We start from the raw sequence: 23,023 nt of genomic DNA on the forward strand, positions 1-23,023 counted from the left end.
AGAAAACAGCTTGTGGTAAGGTTTCATAACTTGTGGAAAGGTGGCACAAGCAGGGGTGAATTTAGGCCTCAGACTGCCCCTAGGCACAAGATTATCGGTCGCGCCCCCCCCCCCCGCCCCTTCATCATGTCAATGTCCCCTTTCATATTGAAGCCTCCTGACTGCCAAAGCAGCTGCAACCTAACCCCCACTCCACCACCACAATTTACGGACCATTGCCCCCTCCTCCCTCACCAGTTACAGAATAAAAAATAAGAATTTACTCACCGGTAATTCTATTTCTCGTAGTCCGTAGTGGATGCTGGGTACTCCGTAAGGACCATGGGAAATAGACGGGCTCCGCAGGAGACTGGGCACTCTAAAAGAAAGATTAGGTACTATCTGGTGTGCACTGGCTCCTCCCTCTATGCCCCTCCTCCAGACCTCAGTTAGGGAAACTGTGCCCGGAAGAGCTGACACTACAAGGAAAGGATTTGGAATCCAGGGTAAGACTCATACCAGCCACACCAATCACACCGTACAACTTGTGATAACTATACCCAGTTAACAGTATGAATAACAACTGAGCCTCACTGAACAGATGGCTCATAACAATAACCCTTTAGTTAAGCAATAACTATATACAAGTATTGCAGAAAATCCACACTTGGGACGGGCTCCCAGCATCCACTACGGACTACGAGAAATAGAATTACCGTTGAGTAAATTCTTATTTTCTCTGACGTCCTAGTGGATGCTGGGTACTCCGTAAGGACCATGGGGATTATACCAAAGCTCCCAAACGGGCGGGAGAGTGCGGATGACTCTGCAGCACCGCATGAGCAAACTCAAGGTCCTCCTCAGCCAGGGTATCAAATTTGTAGAATTTTGCAAACGTGTTTGACCCCGACCAGGTAGCAGCTCGGCAAAGTTGTAATGCCGAGACCCCTTGGGCAGCCGCCCAAGAAGAGCCCCCTTCCTCGTGGAATAGGCTTTTACTGATTTAGGATGCGTCAGTCCAGCCGCAGAATGTGCAAGTTGAATCGTGCTACAGATCCAGCGAGCAATAGTCTGCTTAGAAGCAGGAGCACCCAGCTTGTTGGGTGCATGCAGGATAAACAGCGAGTCAGTATTTCTGACTCTAGCTGTCCTGGAAACATAGATTTTCAGGGCCCGGACTACATCCAGCAACTTGGAGGCCTCCAAGTCCCGAGTAGCCGCAGGCACCACAATAGGTTGGTTCAATGAAACGCTGATACCACCTTAGGGAGAAATTGGGGACGAATCCTCAATTCTGCCCTGTCCCTATGGAAGATCAGATAAGGGCTTTCACATGACAAAGCCGCCAATTCTGACACACGCCTAGCCGAAGCCAAGGCCAAATATATATGACCACTTTCCACGTGAGATACTTCAACTCCACGTTCTGAAGTGGCTCAAAACAATGTGATTTTAGGAAATCCAACACTATGTTGAGATCCCAAGGTGCCACTGGAGGCACAAAAGGGGGCTGAATATGCAGCACTCCCTTAACAACGTCTGAACTTCAGGGAGCGTCTTTCCTAGCCTTTAACAGCGTAGGAATCACTTCATCTGGAACGCCCTTTTCCGTTAGGATCCGGCGTTCAACCGCCAAGCCTTCAAACGCAGCCGCGGTAAGTCTTGGAACAGACAGGGCCCCTGCAGTAACAGGTCCTGTCTGAGAGACAGAGGCCATGGGTCCTCCGAGATCATTTCTTGTAGTTCTGGGTACCAAGTTCATCTTGGCCAATCCGGAACAATGAGTATAGTTCTTACTCCTCTCTTACTTACTATCCTCAGTACCTTGGGTATGAGAGGAAGAGGAGGGAACACATAAACCGACTGGTACACCCACGGTGTCACTAGTGCGTCCACAGCTATCGCCTGAGGGTCTCTTGACCTGGCGCAATACTTTTTTAGCTTTTTGTTGAGGCGGGACGCCATTATGTCCACCTGTGGCCGTTCCCAACGGTTCACAATCTGCGTGAAGACTTCTGGATGAAGTCCCCACTCTCCCGGGTGGAGGTCGTGCCTGCTGAGGAAGTCTGCTTCCTAGTTTTCCACCCCCGGAATGAACACTGCTGACAGTGTTAGCACGTGATACTCCGCCCATCGGAGAATCCTTGTGGCTTCTGCCAACGCCATCCTGCTTCTTGTGCCGCCTTGTCGGTTTACATGGGCGACAGCCGTGATGTTGTCTGACTGAATCAGCACCGGCTGGTTTTGAAGCAGGGGTTCTGCTTGCCTTAGGGCATTGTAAATGGCCCTTAGGTCCAGAATATTTATGTGTAGGGAAGTCTCCTGACTCGACCATTGTCCTTGGAAGTTTCTTCCCTGAGTGACTGCTCCCCAACCTCGGAGGCTTGCATCCGTGGTCACCAGGACCCAGTCCTGAATGCCGAATCTGCGGCCCTCGAGAAGATGAGAACTCTGCAGCCACCACAGCAGAGACACCCTGGCCCTCGGGGACAGGGTGATCAGCCGATGCATCTGAAGATGCGATCCTCACTTGTCTAACAGGTCCCACTGAAAATTCCTTGCATGGAACCTGCCGAAGGGAATTGCTTCGAAAGAAGCTACCATCTTTTCCAGGATTCGCGTGCAATGATGCACCGACACCTGTTTTGGTTGCAGGAGGTCTCTGACCAGAGATGACAACTCCTTGGCCTTCTCCTCCGTGAGAAACACCTTCTTCTGTTCTGTGTCCAGAAACATGCCCAATATCAGCAGACGCGTCGTAGGAACCAGCTGCGACTTTGGGATATTCAGAATCCAGCTGTGCTGTTGTAGCACTTCCTGAGATAGTGCTACTCCGATCAACGACTGCTCCTTGGACCTCGCCTTTATAAGGAGATCGTCCAAGTACGGGATAATTATAACTCCCTTCTTTCGAAGGAGTATCATCATTTTGGCCATTACCTTGGAACACACCCTCGGTGCCGTGGACAGACCAAACGGCAACGTCTGGAAGTGGTAATGGCAGTTCTGTACCACAACCTTAAGGTACTCCTGGTGAGGTGGGTAAATGGGGACATGTAGGTAAGCATCCATGATGTCCAGTGACACCATAATATCCCCCTCTTCCAGGCTTGCAATAACCGCCCTGAGCGATTCTATTTTGAACTTGAACTTCCTTATATAAGTGTTCAAGGATTTCAAATTTAGAATGGGTCTCACCGAACCGTCTGGTTTCGGTATCACAAACATTGTGGAATAGTAACCTCGTCCCTGTTGAAGGAGAGGAACTTCGATTATCACCTGCTGGAGGTACAGCTTGTGAATTGCCACCAGTACTACCTCCCTTTCCTTGGGAGTAGCAGGCAAGGCTGATTTGAGGTAACGGCGAGGGGGAGACGTCTCGAACTCCAGCTTGTATCCCTGAGATACCTGTAGAACCCAGAGATCCACCTGTGAGCGAACCCACTGGTCGCTGAAGTTCCGGAGACGGGCCCCCACCGCACCTGGCTCCACCTGTGGAGCCCCAGCGTCATGCGGTGGACTTAGTGGAAGCAGGGGAGGATATTTGTTCCTGGGAACTGGCTGTCTGGTGCAGCTTTTTCCCTCTACCCCTGCCTCTGGGCAGAAAGGACGCGCCTCACCCTTATAAGGCAAAACTTCCATGTGCCTTTTAGAATCCGCATCACCTGTCCACTGCCGAGTCCATAATACTCTCCTGGCAGAAATGGACATTGCATTAATTCTAGATGCCAGCCGGCAAATGTCCCTCTGTGCATCTTTCATATATAAGACTACGTCTTTAATATGCTCTATAGTTAGCAAAATAGTATCCCTGTCAAGGGAATCAATGTTATCTGACAGGGAATCAGACCATGCTGCTGCAGCACTACACATCCATGCTGAAGCAATAGCAGGTCTCAGTATAGTACCTGAGTGTGTATACACAGACTTCAGGATAGCCTCCTGCTTTCTATCTGCAGGCTCCTTTAAGGCGGCCGTATCCTGAGACGGCAGTGCCACCTTTTTTGATAAACGTGTGAGCGCTTTGTCCACCTTAGGGGATGTCTCCCAGCGTAACCTATCCGTTGGCGGGAAAGGGTACGCCATTAGTAACCGCTTAGAAATTACTAGTTTCTTATCTGGGGAACCCCACGCTTCTTCACACAATTCGTTTAACTCATCAGATGGGGGGAAAGTCACTGGCTGCTTTTTCTCCCCAAACATAATACCCTTTTTTGTGGTAACTGGGTTAATGTCAGAAATGTGCAACACATTTTTCATTGCCGTAATCATACATCGGATGGCCCTAGTGGATTGTATATTTGTCTCATCCTCGTCGACACTGGAGTCAGACTCCGTGTCGACATCTGTGTCAGCCATCTGAGGTAGCGGGCGTTTTTGAGCCCCTGACGGCCTCTGAGATGCCTGGGCAGGCGCGGGCTGAGATGCCGGCTGTCCCAAAGCTGCGTCATCGAACCTTTTATGTAAGGAGTTGACACTGTCGGTTAATACCTTCCACATATTCATCCACTCAGGTGTCGGCCCCGCAGGGGGCGACATCACACTTATCGGCACCTGCTCCGCCTCCACGTAAGCCTCCTCATCAAACATGTCGACACAGCCGTACCGACACACCGCACACACACAGGGAATGCTCTGACTGAGGACAGGACCCCACAAAGTCCTTTGGGGAGACAGAGAGAGAGTATGCCAGCACACACCACAGCGCTATATAATCAGGGATTTACACTAACACAAAGTGATTTTTCCCTATAGCTGCTTTACATATACAGTTTGCGCCTAAATTTAGTGCCCCCCCCTCTCTTTTTTACCCTTTGAGCCTGGAAACTGCAGGGGAGAGTCTGGGGAGCTGTCTTCCAGCGGAGCTGTGAAGAGGAAATGGCGCCAGTGTGCTGAGGGAGATAGCCCCGCCCCCTTCTCAGCTGACTTCTCCCGCTCTTATATTTATATTATGGCGGGGGATTTTTGCACATATATAGTTTTTTAAACTATATTATGTGCTGTTTGCCAATGTAAGGTACTCTAATTGCAGCCCAGGGCGCCCCCCCCCCCAGCGCCCTGCACCCATCAGTGACCGGAGTATGTGGTGTGCATAGGGAGCAATGGCGCACAGCTGCAGTGCTGTGCGCTACCTAAATGAAGACCGAAGTCTTCAGCCGCCAATTTTCAGGATGTTCTTCTTGCTTCTGGCTCTGCAAGGGGGACGGCGGCGCGGCTCCGGGACCGGACGATCGTGGACGGGCCCAGTGTTCGATCCCTCTGGAGCTAATGGTGTCCAGTAGCCTTAGAAGCCCAAGCTAGCTGCAAGCAGGTAGGTTCGCTTCTCTCCCCTCAGTCCCTCGTAGCAGTGAGTCTGTTGCCAGCAGATCTCACTGAAAATAAAAAACCTAACAAATACTTTCTTTACTAGAAGCTCAGGAGAGCCCCTAGTGTGCAACCAGCTCGGGCCGGGCACAGATTCTAACTGAGGTCTGGAGGAAGGGCATAGAGGGAGGAGCCAGTGCACACCAGATAGTACCTAATCTTTCTTTTAGAGTGCCCAGTCTCCTGCGGAGCCCGTCTATTCCCCACGGTCCTTACGGAGTACCCAGCATCCACTAGGACGTCAGAGAAAAAAGAATTAGTGATCAAAAAAAGTTTTAATGATAAAAACTGCAAAAAAAAAGAATCACCTGGCCTCATCTGGCCATCAGCCTAGCAGGGCTCTCATACAAAATAAGCATGCTGTGCCCAGGGCCGGTTCTAGACGTTGTGGTGCCCAAGGCGAAAGTTTACTTTGGCGCCCTCCCCCTCAATGCCAGTCAAAATAGGGTTACTGCGTGCCACAAATTAGGGGCGTGGCTTTATAGGGAAGGGGGGTGGGCACAGAATAGTACCAATTCACATTACACCGCACAGTAGTGTCCATTAGTCACATTACACCACACAGTAGTACCCCTTATACCATGTTAGAGCCCCTTACACACATTACACCACAGTAGAGCAGAGCTCCTTATACACATTATGCCAGGTAGCCCCTGTCACACGTTACGCCAGGTACACCCTTTTACACATTGCACCAGGTAGACCCTTATACACACTGTAACAGGTAGCCCCTTATACACATTGTGACAGGTCGCCTCTTATACACATTGCACTTATTAAGTGCCCCCTATGCAATGCCTCATTAGTGGTGCCCCAAGTAGTAATGCTCCCAGTGGTAATGCCCCAGTAGTAATGCTCCCAGTAGATATGCCCCCAGTAGTTATGCCCCTAGCAGAGATGACCCCTGTAGAGATGCCCCCTAGTAGCGCCGGTTACACACACACAAAAAAAAGCCTGCTTCTGGACAGTTGACCTCCGTCTTGCGCCCGCTCCTCGGATCTATGGGAGAGACGTCATGACGTCTCTCACATAACGCCGCACACTGTCTGAGCTTGAAGCCGGAGCTCAGGAGTGAGCTCTGGCTGCTGCTGAGGGGAAGGTGCCGGCTGCAGCGCCCACTCAGCCCACGGCATCTGCTGCAGCCGGGGTGCTGTATGTGGGGAGTGGGTGGGTGGCAGGCGCCTGTTTGGTGACTGTGGCCGTGCCCTCAGGCCACAGCGTCCCGGACACCCACCCTGCTTGTCTGTGCTTAGAACTGCTCCTAGCTGCGCCACCCCACCAGCAAGTGTCACCCCTAGGCATGTGCCTAGTTAGAAATGCAACACTGGTCAGAAACTAATATTCTAGCGTTCTGCAGTTCCGTCATAGCTTGTGACACTTTATCACCAGTTGTGATATCTTAATACAAAATGTTTTTTTACTAACATATCATTTAAAGCCAGCCAAAAAGATAGTAAAATGAGGACATATCTGTAGGTGGTTCTAATACCTATTCATGCTCTGCAGTTTATGATCCATTCTAACAGAACTGAAAAGATGTGTGAACACTCCTATCTAAAGCCCAGGAGGAGAGGAGGCAGCTCAGTAAGGTTCTGTGGTGTCCTGAAGGAGGCTGGAATGCTGAGACAGAGGTCTAGGTGGACACAGACAGGAGGCCTGTCCCAGACCAAAGCCTAGTGAAATAATAATTGTATTTTTTTCTCCATTAACTGTCTAGGCCAAACTATTTTGAGTCACTGTACCCTAGAGTATTAGAATTTTTTTCACGGCACCTATTATGAAATTTAGAAATAAATATTAAATTAAGTAAATTACATTTATATGTCATCCTTAGGTTCAATTTTGCGGTGAGGGACAAGATTTGCTACTGTTTGACCACACATTTTATGATTGACAGCCACCAGCACTGGTTTTGCCTATTACATTGACCATAAATAATTTGAATTGGTTCTGGACCACCAACCATGGGCACCCCTACAAGTGTCCTGAGGTAACCCAGGGTGCAACGGCACACAGTTTGAGAACCACTGGTCTAGTCTTAAGAACTTTGTTGGTGTATAAAAATAGAGAATAGGAACAAAATGCTATTTGTCACAAAATGGATACATTTACTCAGGCTTACTTACCAATGGGTCACCCTCTTTTTCCCCTTCTGGCACATTTTTGGAGGTTGTTCCCTCTTTGGCAGTGGCATATCCATCATATCCTACATCTTCTGGTCGCAGCTGTAGTAAAGCTGGGCATTCACGGAGAGATAAAGCAGTATTCCATGGGAATGTGTCCAATATCCACTTTGCTGGATCTTCCCATGGGGCCCGTTTACCATACATCTGTAAATGTTGTGTACAGATTACATACTGTTATATTACATGACCTACTGCTGAGGCATTTCAAATTCAGATGGAAAGTTGCAAGAATTCTTCTTTGAGTGCACTTGCCCTATAAAATATTTTGGAAACAAAAAGTGGTAAATTGGAGATGGAAAAATAGTGATAAATGACCAGCTAACCAGCTATTGTCATTTTTCAAACACATCCTGTAACATGACAATTAGGAAGCTGATTGGCTGGTCATTTATCACTCTTTGTGGGGTATACAATTAGCATAATTGTCCCACCGGGGGTTATCCTATTAGCCCCGATAAGCCGGCACGAACCATGGCTTATCCAGGATTTTGTAACCAAATCCCCTAAAAGAGACCCATTGTTATCCTAAAAACGGGGCTGTTTCTAACGAAAGCACACAGGTTTCACTGAACCTGTGTGTTTTCGTGAGAGAATGTATTTTTTTTACAGGTCACCAAACTGAATAGCCTGTAAAAAGATACAGGGGGAAAACTTGTGAAAAACTTCACGCCCAATGTTTCTTCACCTCTAATTGGATACACCCCTTTATCCATCTCCACTTTGTCACTTTTTAAGGATTAATATATTTGGACCATAATTTCTTATCATTGCATATCATGGTGCTAAGGAATTATTTTTTTAGGGTTTCTAATCGTGCATTAACAGCCTGTCTGACAAAAGAGTAAAAGGGAAAGTGGTAGCTTACTATGTCAATTAATTATTGGGTTGCTCAGCTTATCAACTGCAAAGTGTAGGCTGCAGGGAGGGATCTGAAGATTCCCCTATGGCAGGGGTTCCCGAACTCTGTCCTCAAGGCACACTAATGGTTCAGGTTTAAGGCTATCCATCTTTGAGCACAGATGGTTTAATCAAAATTAATATGGTACTAATTAAGTCATCTGTGCTCGAGTATGGACATCCTTAAAATCTGGACCATTAGGGTACTTTGAGGACAGAGTTTGGGAGCCACTGAACTACTTTGGAATACTACAGCCTAGAGGCTACAATGGTTTCAGCTATTGGGACACAAGTATGATTTTTGAAACTTCATAAATTAGTGAAGACTGCAGTCCCCATTGAAAACTATGGGGACTGTGGTATACTGGATTACTTAGCTGACACAGAAGATATCTTTGTTATCTACTATGTTCCACCTTTGATAGATTTCAAGAATACTTAAATCATGTACCTTTCTAGTACAATTACTGTATGTTGCTGAATTACAGAATTCTGTAGAAAGTAATTTTACATGATAAATTAAAAAATATTATAAAAAATTTAATAGTACCAATCATTTGTTTAGTAATAAAAAAAAGTACTCAAAAAGTAAAATTATGTCTGATGTATATTATCTTAACTTAGAATATATATTTTGGTTTATACAATAAATATTGATATTGAATACTATTTAACTAAAAAGTAAGTAGTAGACTTACTATTGTTTAAAGGTAACAACTGACATTAGAAAAAGATGAAACAAGTTTATGACAACAATTTTGTGCTGGCAGCATAATTAGATCCTCCGGCTTATTACATGAGTTGTTAGTGAACATAGAAATATAGGGGTATATTTACTAACATTCGTAATTCTCCCGATTTGGTGGGAGAATAATCACGAATGACATCGAAAGTGTAAAACTGCAACTTTTTGAATTTGTTACGACTAATTTACTAAGCTGCCGTATTCTGCATTTTCGGGTTTTCCGATGTCGATGTCATTCGTTTTTTTAGGCAGTGTTTTACGTGAGTGACTTGTAAAACACTGCCGACTTTAATACAATGAATCTCGGCCGGATCTGAGAGATCCGTGCTGGGCTTCATTGTGCACTTTGTTAAAAAAAAAAGTTTAAATGTTAAAAAAAAATTGCGTGGGGTCCCCCCTCCTAAGGCAAACCAGCCTCGGGCTCTTTGAGCCGATCCTGGTTGCAGAAATATGGGAAAAAAATGGACAGGGGTTCCCCCATATTTAAGCAACCAGCATCGGGCTCTGCGCCTGGTCCTGGTTCCAAAAATACGGGGGACAAAAAGCGTAGGGGTCCCCCGTATTTTTAAAACCAGCACCGGGCTCCACTAGCTGGACAGATAATGCCACAGCCGGGGGTCACTTTTATACCGTGCCCTGCGGCCGTGGCATCAAATATCCAACTAGTCACCCCTGGCCGGGGTACCCTGGGGGAGTGGGGACCTCTTCAATCAAGGGGTCCCCCCCCCAGCCACCCAAGGGCCAGGGGTGAAGCCTGAGGCTGTCCCCCCCATCCAATGGGCTGCGGATGGGGGGCTGATAGCCTTTTTGTAAAAGTGATTGATATTGTTTTTAGTAGCAACTGTCTGCTCAGCGGTTGACCGAAAGTGACCTCACCGCTGACCACAAACTTCCCACCATTGGTTACAATGGAGCGCATAGGCGCTACATTGTAACACTGCCGTGTGCCGCCTGTCAGACAGTACAGGAGCACACAGCCGATCAGGAGGGTGCTACAACATGGCGCTCCCTGATTGGCTGCAGAAACCCACTTAGACATCAGTCAGAGTGGGTTTCTGGCATTCGGGGAAAGGGGGCCCATGTGAAAACATGGGTCCCCTTTCAGTGCGTGGCTCGGGTATCCGTTTTATTTTTTTAATCAAGTACGTGGATTACAAAAGGATTATCCGAGGAGCCTGGTACCCTGGATCTGGTGAGTATAATTTATTCAACAGGTACCCCATGGATTCTACTGGAGAAGAGGACCGACCCTCGTGTGAACATAAGGTAAGTATGTATGTATGTTTGTGTGGATGGATGTAATAAAACTTTACTTTCAAGGTGTGTGTGTATTGTCTTTTTTTGGGTATTTTTTTAGTAGTAGTACTACAGGTACCAGCGGGCCCGTTTTTCCGTCGCATGCTGGTACTTGTGGTTCTCCAAGTACCAGCATGCGGGGGAGGCTTGCTGGGCCTTGTAGTACTGCTACTAAAAACAATATCAATCACTTTTACAAAAAGGCTATCAGCCCCCCATCCGCAGCCCATTGGATGGGGGGGGACAGCCTCGGGCTTCACCCCTGGCCCTTGGGTGGCTGGGGGGGGGGGACCCCTTGATTGAAGGGGTCCCCACTCCCCCAGGGTACCCCGGCCAGGGGTGACTAGTTGGATATTTGATGCCACGGCCGCAGGGCACGGTATAAAAGTGACCCCCGGCTGTGGCATTATCTGTCCAGCTAGTGGAGCCCGGTGCTGGTTTTAAAAATACGGGGGACCCCTACGCTTTTTGTCCCCCGTATTTTTGGAACCAGGACCAGGCGCAGAGCCCGATGCTGGTTGCTTAAATATGGGGGAACCCCTGTCCATTTTTTTCCCATATTTCTGCAACCAGGATCGGCTCAAAGAGCCCGAGGCTGGTTATGCTTAGGAGGGGGGACCCCACGCAATTTTTTTTCAACAAATTAACACTTTCCCACCCCTTCCCACTGATATACATGCACGGATCTCATGGATCCGTGCATGCCTATCCAATCACGGCTCAAAAAAGCAGGTCTGTTTTTTTTTAGCACTTTTTTACGAGTTGTATTTTTTCACGGCAGTGTTTTTTTTTTTTTTGCTTTGCACTTCTTAGTAAATGACCGAGATTCATATCTAAACAGCCGCGTTTTGACCGATGGTGTATTCATTCGTATTTTTATTCTTGGACTTGCAAAAAAATACGAATGGCCTCATCACTGCCGTGATTTCTGCTTAGTAAATTCCCGAGATGACACTTTGAAGAAAAAACGGCATCTCGGACAAAATCGGGACCTTAGTAAATATACCCCCTAGTTTGAATTTATACCTGAAGTCCTTCTCTCACTGCTTCCAAGAGATATGGAATTACAGAATAATTCCAAAGATCTGTATACCATATTCTAGACCCATCCACGTCCATCGGGCAAGAAAGGAATAGGCGGGGACCTAACAAATAGACAAGTAGTTGTTCCATTTAGTGATTTGACATTTGATTTCTGTACACAGCCATTTGTTTCAATGGTCTATAGCTTATACTTAAAAGAGCATTAATCTTTTGTGATACTCCTAAAGATCCCATTTTTTAGTAATTGTGTAAAAAGTATTTAAACCCCATGTTTTGCAGTGCTTGTGATTTAAGATTATTACTGTGAACCTTTCCAGAACTTGCTGCTACCTAGGCATGACAGATATTAATAATACAAAAAATAATTCGTCATGAGTGCATTTCAGTGAATCATTAATTTCTGGAATTTTCAGATTTATCGCTTAATACTTCCTTTGGTCTAAAGATGTAAATGCAAGGTGAAAAAGAACTACAAAGCAAAATGTCTTGAAAGCATTAATCAAAACCTCAAAATATATGTTGGAAGTCCTTTACCTAGTGAAATATAGAATATATCAGTAGGGTTCTTGGTTTGCCCTACATATTCAGACTGAAAAACGGTGTCAGGTTGACCGATGGAGAATAATTCTGCCATTTAACAATCACAGCTACAAATATATAAATCAGTGAGGCCAGGCATCTTATTTTCATGTACGCTATATTGAATTGATATAATCTGATGAGACTCACTCTGTACAAACAATTCTTTAAAATGTAAGGCACAAAACTATGGACCTTGTATTCAGAAAATATGGATGAAAAAAAAAGAAAAAAACAACCACTTCAGACAGAGAATTGTTTTAAATCCAAAGTCCAGTGACTTGCAGCAAGGAGAGATCATATTACTCAAACCTTGAAATTGATTTCTTGACTGGACGATTAAGGTAATAGATCAGTGTGGAGCAGTAGATACAGCTTATCTAGATTTCAGCAACCTTCCATGTGTCTCACATAAAAAAAAATGTACCAAGTTCCAGTGTTTTGGATTGGATTGTAAGGTGGTTGAAGAGATAAAAAAAGCAGATAAGACACAGGACTAAGAAGCAGGGAGTATATTACAGGAAAGTTAAAGACAACATGAAGTTAGCTTTGTATATGAAAATCCAGCAAGACCTACAATAGTGTCGAAAGTCAAGTAATGTCAAAAAAACCACATTAAGATATTCAGTGAAGATTAACATGTCATTCTTGTATGAATGACAGGCTGTTAATTGTACAATAGGATTCTTTATTCCAGGACATAGGCCCTCATTCCGAGTTGTTCGCTCGCTAGCCGCTTTTCGCAGCAGTGCACACGCTAAGCCGCCGCCCTCTGGGAGTGTATCTTAGCTTAGCAGAATTACGAACGAAAGATTCTCAAAATTGCGAATAGACATTTCTTAGCATTTTCTGAGTAGCTCGAGACTTACTCTGCCACTGCGATCAGTTCAGTCAGTTTCGTTCCTGGTTTGACGTCACAAACACACCCAGCGTTCGCCCAGACACTCACCCGTTTCTCCAGCCACTCCCACGTTTTTCCCAGAAACGGTAGCGTTTTTTCACACACTCCCATAAAACGGCCAGTTTCCACCCAGAAACACCCACTTCCTGTCAATCACACTCCGATCACCAGAACGAAGAAAAAACCTTGTAATGCCGTGAGTAAAATACCAAACTTCTTAGTAAATTTACTTGACGCAGCCGCAGTGCGAACATTGCGCATGCGCAGTTAGCGGAAAATCGCACCGATGCGAAGGAAAAGAACGAGCGAACAACTCGGAATGAGGGCTATAGGGCAATGTTCATAATTTATATTGATGTTGTGAAATAATCAACTCACTTTATATGAGTGAGTAATAAAAATGTTCTAAATTGAGTTTCAGAGTTACAGTATTACCCCTATACATTGGTTGTGTCAGAGACAGTGCCGCAGTTTGTCTGTCTGTCCTTTCCATTAATGGCCTAATCATTACAGCTAATCATGTGCAAAATGATTTGCATATTTGAATGTCTTTATTTTAACTCCAAAAATGAATCTATATTTTATTAAAAGAGTTATAATTCATCTTGTGCAAAATCTGCTCATAATGTTTATTAAGGTGGACACACAGTTCAGACAAGGGTGGTGTATGACTGGGTGTGAGAAATTGTTGCTGTTATTTTTATTATTGTTTATTTATATGGAGCTACGAGATGTCCTGCATACAGGGATTAAACAACAATACTAGGATTATATAGTATAAGAACACAACAATACAATCAAATGCAGGATGGAGGACAAGGTGGGAGTGAAAGCAATTACCTCCCTGATCTCCCTCGATCAGGGAGGTAAATGTGTGGCTTAGAGACTGGTGTAGGAAAGAGGGGTTTGTGTACCTGAAACACTGGGCAGACTTCTCAGTCAGGCGCCATCTTTTTTGTCGCAATGGATTGCACCTGAATGAGGAGGGAACAGCAGTGCTGGGGGGAAGGATGGTTAGAAGGTTGGAGGAGATTTTAAACTAGGTGACTGGGGGGAGGGTTTAGCTAGAAACTATGGGTCAAGCAGAGATAAAAGTAAGGATGGAGGTAGTGAGCTGAATGAGGGTGGAGAAGGGGGGAGGGAAAGAACAGTCAGCAAGGGTATTACCAAGGGTACTACCAAAACACAATTTAACGATGAATGTGGATCACCAATAATGCATATAGAAAATGATGTTCCTAGCATAAGAGGGAATACTTATCTTAATTGTATGTATGTAAACACTAGAAGCCTTACAGGGAAAAAGGGGAACTAGAAGTCCTTGCAGCAAACAAACAGTATGATATTACAGATATTACTGAAACTTGGTGGGACGAATATCATGATTGGACAGTTAATCTGGAGGATTATACACTGTTCAGGAGAGACAGATTAAATAAACGGGGTTAAGGGGGTATGTCTTTATGTAAAGCCTTTTTTAAAACCTGATATAAAGGAAGATATTTGCGATGGGTCTGTAGATACTGTGGAGACTTTATGGGTAGAAATTGCATACGGGGGAAAGGGAACTAAAAAGCTACTAACAGGGTTTTGCTTCAAGCAGCCTGATATTATTGTGTCTGATGAGGAATTGTTACTGAAGCAAATCGAAAAAGCAGCAGGATTAGGAGATGTAATAGTGTTGGGAGATTTTAACTATCCAGAGATTAATTGAACAAATGATTCATGTGACACTGCTAAGGGAAATAGGTTTTCAAACACACTAAATGATCACTACTTACTTCAACTAATCGAGGAACCAACTAGGTACAATGCAATATTAGACCTGGTATTAACAAACAATGGGGAATTGATATCAAATATTATAGTAGGGGAGCCATTCAATATCCGTTTTCACTAGCAGCCCTACAGTATATAGGGTTAACTAAGACTCCAAATTTGACATGATGAGGGAAGCTGTAAGGGTCATTGACTGGGAAATTTTGTTTCAAGGCAAGAATACAACAGAGAAATGGTATGTATTAAAAACATTGCTTGCTAGTTATACTCATAAATTCATTACCATGGGCAGCAAACGAAGGAGTAATAATTCAAAACCAATGTGGCTCAACAAAAAGATTGAGGAATTAATGGCCAAAAAAAGATGAGTATTCAAAAAGTATAAAGCAGATGGGAGGGCGGAGTCATTCCAGTACTATAAGGATTGTAACAAAATATGCAAAAAAGAAATCAGAGTGTCTAAAATAGAAACAGAAAAGCTAATAGCAAAGGAAAGTAAATCAAACCCCAAAAAGTTTTTTAAATACATTAACAGCAAAAGATTAAAGAATAGTATTGGTCCTTTAAAAGGCAAGTTAGGTGTCCTAATCAAAAATGACAATGACATAGTGGAAACATTAAACAAGTTTTTCTCATCTGTATTCACAAGAGATGACAAGATGGTGGGATTAACGCATAACCTCAGCAATGATAATGTCCCACTGCTAAATGCTTATTTAAGTGAGGAAGTAGTCTGTGACCGATTTAAAAAAAATAAGATTAATAAATTACCTGGTCCCGATGGAATTCACCCAAGGGTTCTCATGGAGCTACACTCCGAACTAGCAAGACCCCTATATTTGATTTCCAAAGACTCACTTTCATCAGGCATGGTTCCCAAAGACTGGCGAATAGCGGAAGTAGTGCCAATATTTAAAAAGGGAAGTAAATATGAATCGGGTAATTATAGACCAGTAAGTCTTACATCTATAGTAGGGGAAAGTACTGGAAGGTATTTTAAGGAATACAATACAGGAGTTCCTTGAAGCCAATAAGGTTATTAATAGGAACCAACATGGATTTGTAAAGGATAGATCATGTCAAACTAACTTAATAGGCTTTTATGAAACAGTTAATGCAAACCTAGATCAGGGTAAAGCGGTGGATGTAATCTTTTTAGACTTTGCCAAAGCTTTTGATACAGTACCTCACACGAGACTTATCTACAAATTAAGTGAACTTGGGCTAGGGAGCACATTATGCACTTGGGTTAGAAATTGGGAGGACAAAAGGGAGCAGCGAGTGGTGGTAAATGGAACTTTTTCAAAATGGACTGAAGTACTAAGTGGTGTGCCACAAGAGTCTGTACCTGGACCACTATTGTTCAACATTTGCATAAATGATACAGAAGTACAGTAGGTCTAGAGACCATAGTGTCAATATCTGCAGATGATACCAAACTGTGTAAGATTATAAATTCAGAGGAGGATGCCGAGTCTCTTCAGAACGACTTATTTAAACTGGAAGCATGGGCAGCAAAATGGAGAGGTTCAATATAGACAAATTTAAGGTAATGTACTTTGGTAGCAAGAACAAAAATACTACCTACATACTAAATGGGGAAAAACTAGGGGACTCTGTACTGGACTCTGTATTTAGGTGTTCCCATAGATAACAAACTTAGTAGTAGTACCCAAAGTAGGAATGCAGCAAATAAGGCAAACAAGGTATTAGCATGCATAAAGTGGGGAATTGGTGCAAGGGATGAGAGTGTTATACTCCCATTATATATATCAATGGTGAGGCCACATCTCGAGTACTGTGCACAGTTATGGGCACCATACTACAAAAAGGATATCCTGGAACTAGAAAAGGTTCAGAGACGGGCGACCAAATTGATTAAGGGGTTGGAGACGCTAGAATACAAGCAAAGGCTAGCTAGGTTAGGCATTTTTACACTGGAAAAATTAGATTAAGAGGGGACATGATTAACATTTACAAATATATAAGGGCACAATACACAGAGCTAGCGGGGGATTTATTTTTGGTAAAATCAACACAAAAGACACGTGGACACCCGCTTAGGTTAGGGGAGAGGAGATTTCGCACACAGACGGAAAGGTTTTTTCACAGTAAAGACAATACATATTTGGAATTCCCTGCCAGAGAGAGTAGTAAAGGCGGACTCGGTCATTACTTTCAAGAATGGGCTATAATAATTCCTAATGGATAAGGATATACAGGGTTATGATGGGTAAATCATGCACTATAGTAATAAAAAAAAAAAAAGAGGAATAGACATAACAGCTAAACATTTACCACAGTTAAAATTAGTCTTAAAAATATTACAGTGTAGGAGATCACTAACAGGTTGAATTTGATGGACACATTGTCTTTTTCCAACCTCAGAAACTATGGGGGTAATTCCAAGTTGATCGCAGCAGGAAATTTTTTAGCAGTTGGGCAAAACCATGTGCACTGCAGGGGGGGCAGATATAACATTTGCAGAGAGAGTTAGATTTGGGTGGGTTATTTTATTTCTGTGCAGGGTAAATACTGGCTGCTTTATTTTTACACTGCAAATTAGATTGCAGATTGAACACACCACACCCAAATCTAACTCTCTCTGCACATGTTATATCTGCCTCCCCTGCAGTGCACATGGTTTTGCCCAATTGCTAACAGAATTCCTGCTGCGATCAACTTTGAATTACCCCCTATGTTACTATGTTACATCATCACTAAATGACTCTGTACCCAACAATGAGTGGGCAGATACTGTAGGATCAGAGTCACTAGTGGGGGGAATGGAAATGGTATCCAAGCATTGGAGTTTCTATCATAGGTGCAATGTGTGCGCTGCACACGGGCTCCTGGGTCTAGGGGGGCCCACACCGCACCCATGTTGTTTATATTTACATCTTCGGAGTCCCACGACTAACGTTACAGCCACTGCATTTGCCACAAAAATCGGGTGTAGTATGGTATGCCGGCGGTCGGGATCCCGGCGACCAGCATACCGGCGCTGGAATCCTGACCGCTGGCATACCGACAGCTGGACGAGTGCAAATGAGACCCTTGCAGGCTCGCTGTGCTCGCCACGCTGCAGGCACGGTGGCGTGCTATGCACGCGCCACGCTACTTATTCTCCCTCCAGGGGGGTCGTGGACCCCAAGAGGGAGAAAAGATGTCGGTATGCCGGCGGTTGGGATTCCAGCGTCGGTATGGTGGTCGCTGGGAGCCTGGCTGCCGGCAACCTGAAGACCACCCGCAAAAATCCATCCAAATTTGTCTGCCGCGCATACGCAGTTCAAAATTTGTCTCCGGACCATGGCGTGCGCTATGTTTCCAGAGACCTGCTCATGCACAGTATACTCCGGCTCATTGTCGGAGCCTGCAGCACTGTGGAGAGGAGGGGGCCAACCCGGAGTCTGCACATGGGCCCCCTCCTCTCTTAAACGCCCCTGGATCCAAGGACTGTGTGCCATATCCACCCCTCCATCTTCTCTCAGACTGGCCACTGTTAAAAGTACTGACAATGAATAATCTCTTTATAGCTAAACAATAAGACATGGGATCTTTTTTCACGTGTGTTTTAACATTGTCTTTCTCTTTTGATACAGCTCTCTTGAAAGACATCATACCATTTATTTTCCAACATATCTGCGATCATTAGGACTACTTCTTACCAATAGTGACTTCAGAGGAACTATGTGTCTCCAGGAAGCTGTTGAGGTGGTGCCATGCCTTAGGAATCCATTCAATTATTTTTATGAGGTCATTGTTTCTCATATTGTTTTCTATTTCCATTTCAATAAGTTTCCTTCTTAAGTATCTTCCGAGGAAACCTTTAACTGGATCCGTGTGGTTAGCACATAATACCCACCTGAAAGTTTGAAGATAAATGATAATTTTAAATAAAGTGACTTTATTCTGGTAAACACATACTTAGACAAAGCAGAGGATCACTGTTATATACTGCCCCCAGTTTGGTGCGACAGGCCCGATATGACAGCACTATTTTGCATTCCTGATGGTTGGCATGATTGTCCTGACCCATGGACAGTTGTTAGGTATGTCCCAGCTCACCATGAGAAGCTATTTATAGGGGAGAGGAGAGGGTTTGGTTGTGGACAAAGGCTTCATACTGTACATGACCTTACTTCTTTTTCTCTGGTCCCAAAAACAGATTCCAATTGCTTCCAGGAACATATTGGGAGGTATACTGCTACTTATTATTAGACCCAAGCAGGGGTGTAACTAGAACTTTGTGGGCCCCATAGCAAAATCTTGGAATGGCCCCCCCGACCCCCAGCCTTTTTCACTACAATGCAAGAGAGTGTTAGAGAGACAGAGGGAGAAGGAGCAAGCAGGAGAGACACTACTTGACTACAGCAGAGGACGGGGGTGGAGGCATAGACAGACAGAGGTACGTGTGGGGCATGGGCGGGCAGGTGGACGGACAGAGCATCATATAGGAGCATAAATAGACATTGGTGGCATTGATGGACAGATGGACAGACAGAGCACAATATTGGGGCATGGACGGATGGGAGGGGGCATACACAAATGGACGGATAGAGCAACATATGGGGGTATAGACAGACAGACGGATGGGCAGGAGGGGGCATAGACGGACAGGTGGACGGACAGGAGGGGGCATAGACGGATCGATGAGAGGCAGCTTAGATGGACAGACATGGCCAGACCCTCTAACTATACAAGGTGCAGGGGAAGCAGCTGTTATGGGGCTTGGCGGCTTGGGGGGCTCCCAAAGGCAATCCCACTGTACCCTTTAAAATGTATTATTATTTAATATATAGGGCCAGGCAGTGTACTTACTGGTAGGGAGGCGAAGCCGCTTGTTCTACAGAATCTGGAAGTGTGGCTGCGCCTGTATTAGCGGCTGACAGATGTGGCACTGTATAAGCACAATCACTGTGCATCCATTACTGCAGACCCCACCACGCTTCCAGATTCTGTAGAACAAGCGGTTTCACCCAGCATGGCAACAGAAACTAAAAACCAGAAAAATTACGAAAAAATGTTTTTTAGAGGGTGCAGTGGGATTACCCGTGGGGCCCCCCCAAGCAACTGGGCCCCATAGCAGCTGCATCCGCAGCACCCTCTATGGTTACGCTACTGAATCCAAGTAAACAATATAAATGTTTTTAAACCATAAAGTATAATAAAGAGCAGAAATGTTTAATATTGAAATTTAAATACACCATACAAAATAATTACCTGAAATTGTGGTGTAGTTCTAAATTTGGGGACAATGAAATACTTTGATTCATTGTTCCAATAATGTAGGGACTGTAGAAGTAGAAAAAAAATATTATTAAAACACAAAATAATAGATAAATAACTCATGCACAGAGTGTGATACATGCAAGACATAGTAGGGAATTACATTCATTATTTTTATAATACATTATGCAGTGAGAATATTTTAAATGTACACATTTTTGTTCACACCACAACCTTCATTTATTCAGTCTGAAATCACGTCATGGCTTAAGGGTAAAGGGTAATGTAATCATACAAAGGAGTTAGTCTGACTAGACAAGGAGATGTGTGCTTACTACAGCTCCATAGCATATCACAGGTACAGGACCACAAAGCCGTAACTCTTATATTTAGATAAATCTTCTTAAAGAACCAGAGTAGGAATAATAAATGGAAACACTGTCAATTACACAAATGATTTGCTTCATTTAGATAATGCATTCCTCAAATATGCAGATTTACACCAACTAATTTGCCTCCATTGTCTAACATCACTAGAGGTTTAGTGCAAACCCTTACTTCTGTGTTTGTCATTTTGGTATGAGTATATAAATAACAGAAGGGCCTGATTTAGAGATAGACGCTAATGCAATTGCAAGCACGATATTCTCGCCTTCGCAAAGTGAAGCTGCCACCCAGAAATGAAAGAGACGCCCACTGGAGCAACTGCAACAATTCCATGCACATACTGTAATCAGGCTATACGCAAGAACAAGGAACATCAGGCTTAGGGCAGCCATACGGATGTATAGACTGGACACGGCAGCAATAATGCAGGCGCCATTATTCTGTACGTAAGAGCTCACAGCTGACGACATATACACGCTCCAAAAATGGTCATGACATACCTGTGTTTCTCCAACCACTCCCTATTAACTCCCCCAGACGGTCACTTCCTGTCAATCACTGTGCGGTTAAAACCTCATTGCGAGCGCAACTGCAAAGGTACCTTGACAGATGCACATTGCGAACGCAGCACATGTGCAGTCTGCTGATAATCGCTCTGTTGCATGGAACACCAGCTTTGCGTCATCTCGGAACAAGGCCCAGAGTCTATTAATCAGCATCACTGGCTTAAGAACACTTGACAGATAAGTAAGGGATAAAATTGTAGATGCGTCCAGGCGATTCACTCTTAATAGTATCAGATAAATAACATAGAGTATACACCCAAAAAGTTACACTGTAATGTGATCCTTGTCAGAGCAATACGTTTTCTGTATCATTTATCTTAATATGGACACTTATTAACAGAATAAGATTTTCCTCCTGAACATAAGCTTCCTTAATACAAATGACAGCTCATGTAACCTCCCCCAATTGTTACATGTTTTCCTTAGTAAACAGGACAGCATTGGCACACTTAGATATACAGTATGTGAGTGCTCTAAAGGTCCAGCAGAGGTAAATGGCCTGAAGAAGAGTCAGACACATCTGAAGAAACGGATGCATCCTTTGAGACCACTGTGCACGTGTCTGAATCAGAAAATATGGTTTGTGGAACTCATGCAAACGGACACCAATGTCAAGTAGGTGTTCCTGGGCATTAAGTATTAAGACACACGTACTGTAGCAGCTGTGTCTGCTGGGAGTGTCATGTGAGTGCACTGAATGTTTGAGTTAGGTGTTTGGACGCAGTTAGATGCCTGTTTCAGACGGCTCTCTTACACCTAGCATGAGGCTGGTGCCAGACCAGATATTAGTGACGATGACTGACATACGGACACAAAACAATAGTGGGTAGTACGGTCAGGACACATGAAATCACACTAATAACAGATGGATAGACAACAGTTAGCATATCTACGTTTTTAAGCTGCCGCTATGTACGTACATTCAGATATGACTGTGGGCGAATCATTATAATCAGGCCCAAAATGTATATGCTGCAAGTCTTTCTTCATTCTTGTTAATAGCCTATGGGATTGCTCAAATACACCATGCTTTCTTTACAAAGGTTAGCAATTCTCACACTCTTTCACACCTTTCATACATTTAAAGATTGGGGTTCTCCTCAGGCCTAGAAATTAGTACCATTAATAGGTTTTCATGGGATCCGGTCTGAAGATCGACAGTGTCTAGGTCGACAATGTTTAGGTCGACAACTATAGGTCGACCGTCACTAGGTCGACATGGATGGAAGGTCGACAGGGTTTCTAGGTCAACATGTGCTAGGTCGACAGGTCTAAAGGTCGACACGAGTTTTTCACATTTTTTTTTGGGGGGGGGGGGTTCATACTTAACGATCCACGTGGACTACGATTGGAACGGTAAAGTGTGCCGAGCGAAGCGGTAGCGGAGCGAAGGCACCATGCCCGAAGCATGGCGAGCGAAGCGGTGCACTAATTTGGGATCCCGGTCACTTTACGAAGAAAACGACATAAAAAAAAAATCCTCATGTCGACCTTTAGACCTGTCGACCTAGCACATGTCGACCTAGAAACCCTGTCGACCTTCCATCCATGTCGACCTAGTGACTGTCGACCTATAGTGGTCGACCTAAACACTGTCGATAAAACGAACCACACCCGTTTTCATTACTAGACAGATATGCTTAGAAAACTTGGACTGCAGCAATTATGAATGGCACATGTAAGCATACAGGTGAACGTTGCTACATACAGCTTTTGTGAGGTAGTCTTCAGTATGCCGCTGGCCGGGATCCCGGCGGACAGCACATTGGCGCCGGAATCCCGACTGCCGGCATGCCGACACATATTCGCCCTCTTGGGGGTCCACGACCTCCCTGGAGGGAGAATAAATAGCGTGGCACGCCACCATGCCCGCAAGGGGCTCATTAGCGCTCGCCCAGCTGTCGGTATGCCGGCGGTCAGGATCCCGGCGCCGGTATGCTGGCCCCCGGGATCCCGGCCACTCATACTACACCCCTTTTGTGTATGCATGCTTTCCATAGTCACCGGTCTTGCAGGATTAAATATAATTATTTTTATTACAGTTTATATAGCGAGAGCCATAATATTGTGT

General features: G+C 44.6%; 1 protein-coding gene across 11 annotated transcripts in view; it reads right to left on the bottom strand.

The window, feature by feature from the left end:
- The window catches only part of NAV3 (neuron navigator 3), a 1,127,960-nt gene that overhangs the window by 16,144 nt on the left and 1,088,793 nt on the right, over nt 1–23,023 (bottom strand). For all 11 annotated transcript variants that reach the window (XM_063927407.1, XM_063927402.1, XM_063927399.1 and 8 more), the window contains 4 exons: nt 19,994–20,065; nt 18,439–18,635; nt 11,494–11,612; nt 7,470–7,673 (listed from right to left, as the gene is read on the bottom strand). In XM_063927407.1, coding sequence (XP_063783477.1) covers nt 7,470–7,673; nt 11,494–11,612; nt 18,439–18,635; nt 19,994–20,065 — 592 coding nt within the window. The remainder of the gene's footprint in view (nt 1–7,469; nt 7,674–11,493; nt 11,613–18,438; nt 18,636–19,993; nt 20,066–23,023) is intronic.

This window comes from Pseudophryne corroboree, chromosome 6 (assembly GCF_028390025.1).
Source record: "Pseudophryne corroboree isolate aPseCor3 chromosome 6, aPseCor3.hap2, whole genome shotgun sequence".
Classification (NCBI taxonomy): Eukaryota; Metazoa; Chordata; class Amphibia; order Anura; family Myobatrachidae; genus Pseudophryne; species Pseudophryne corroboree.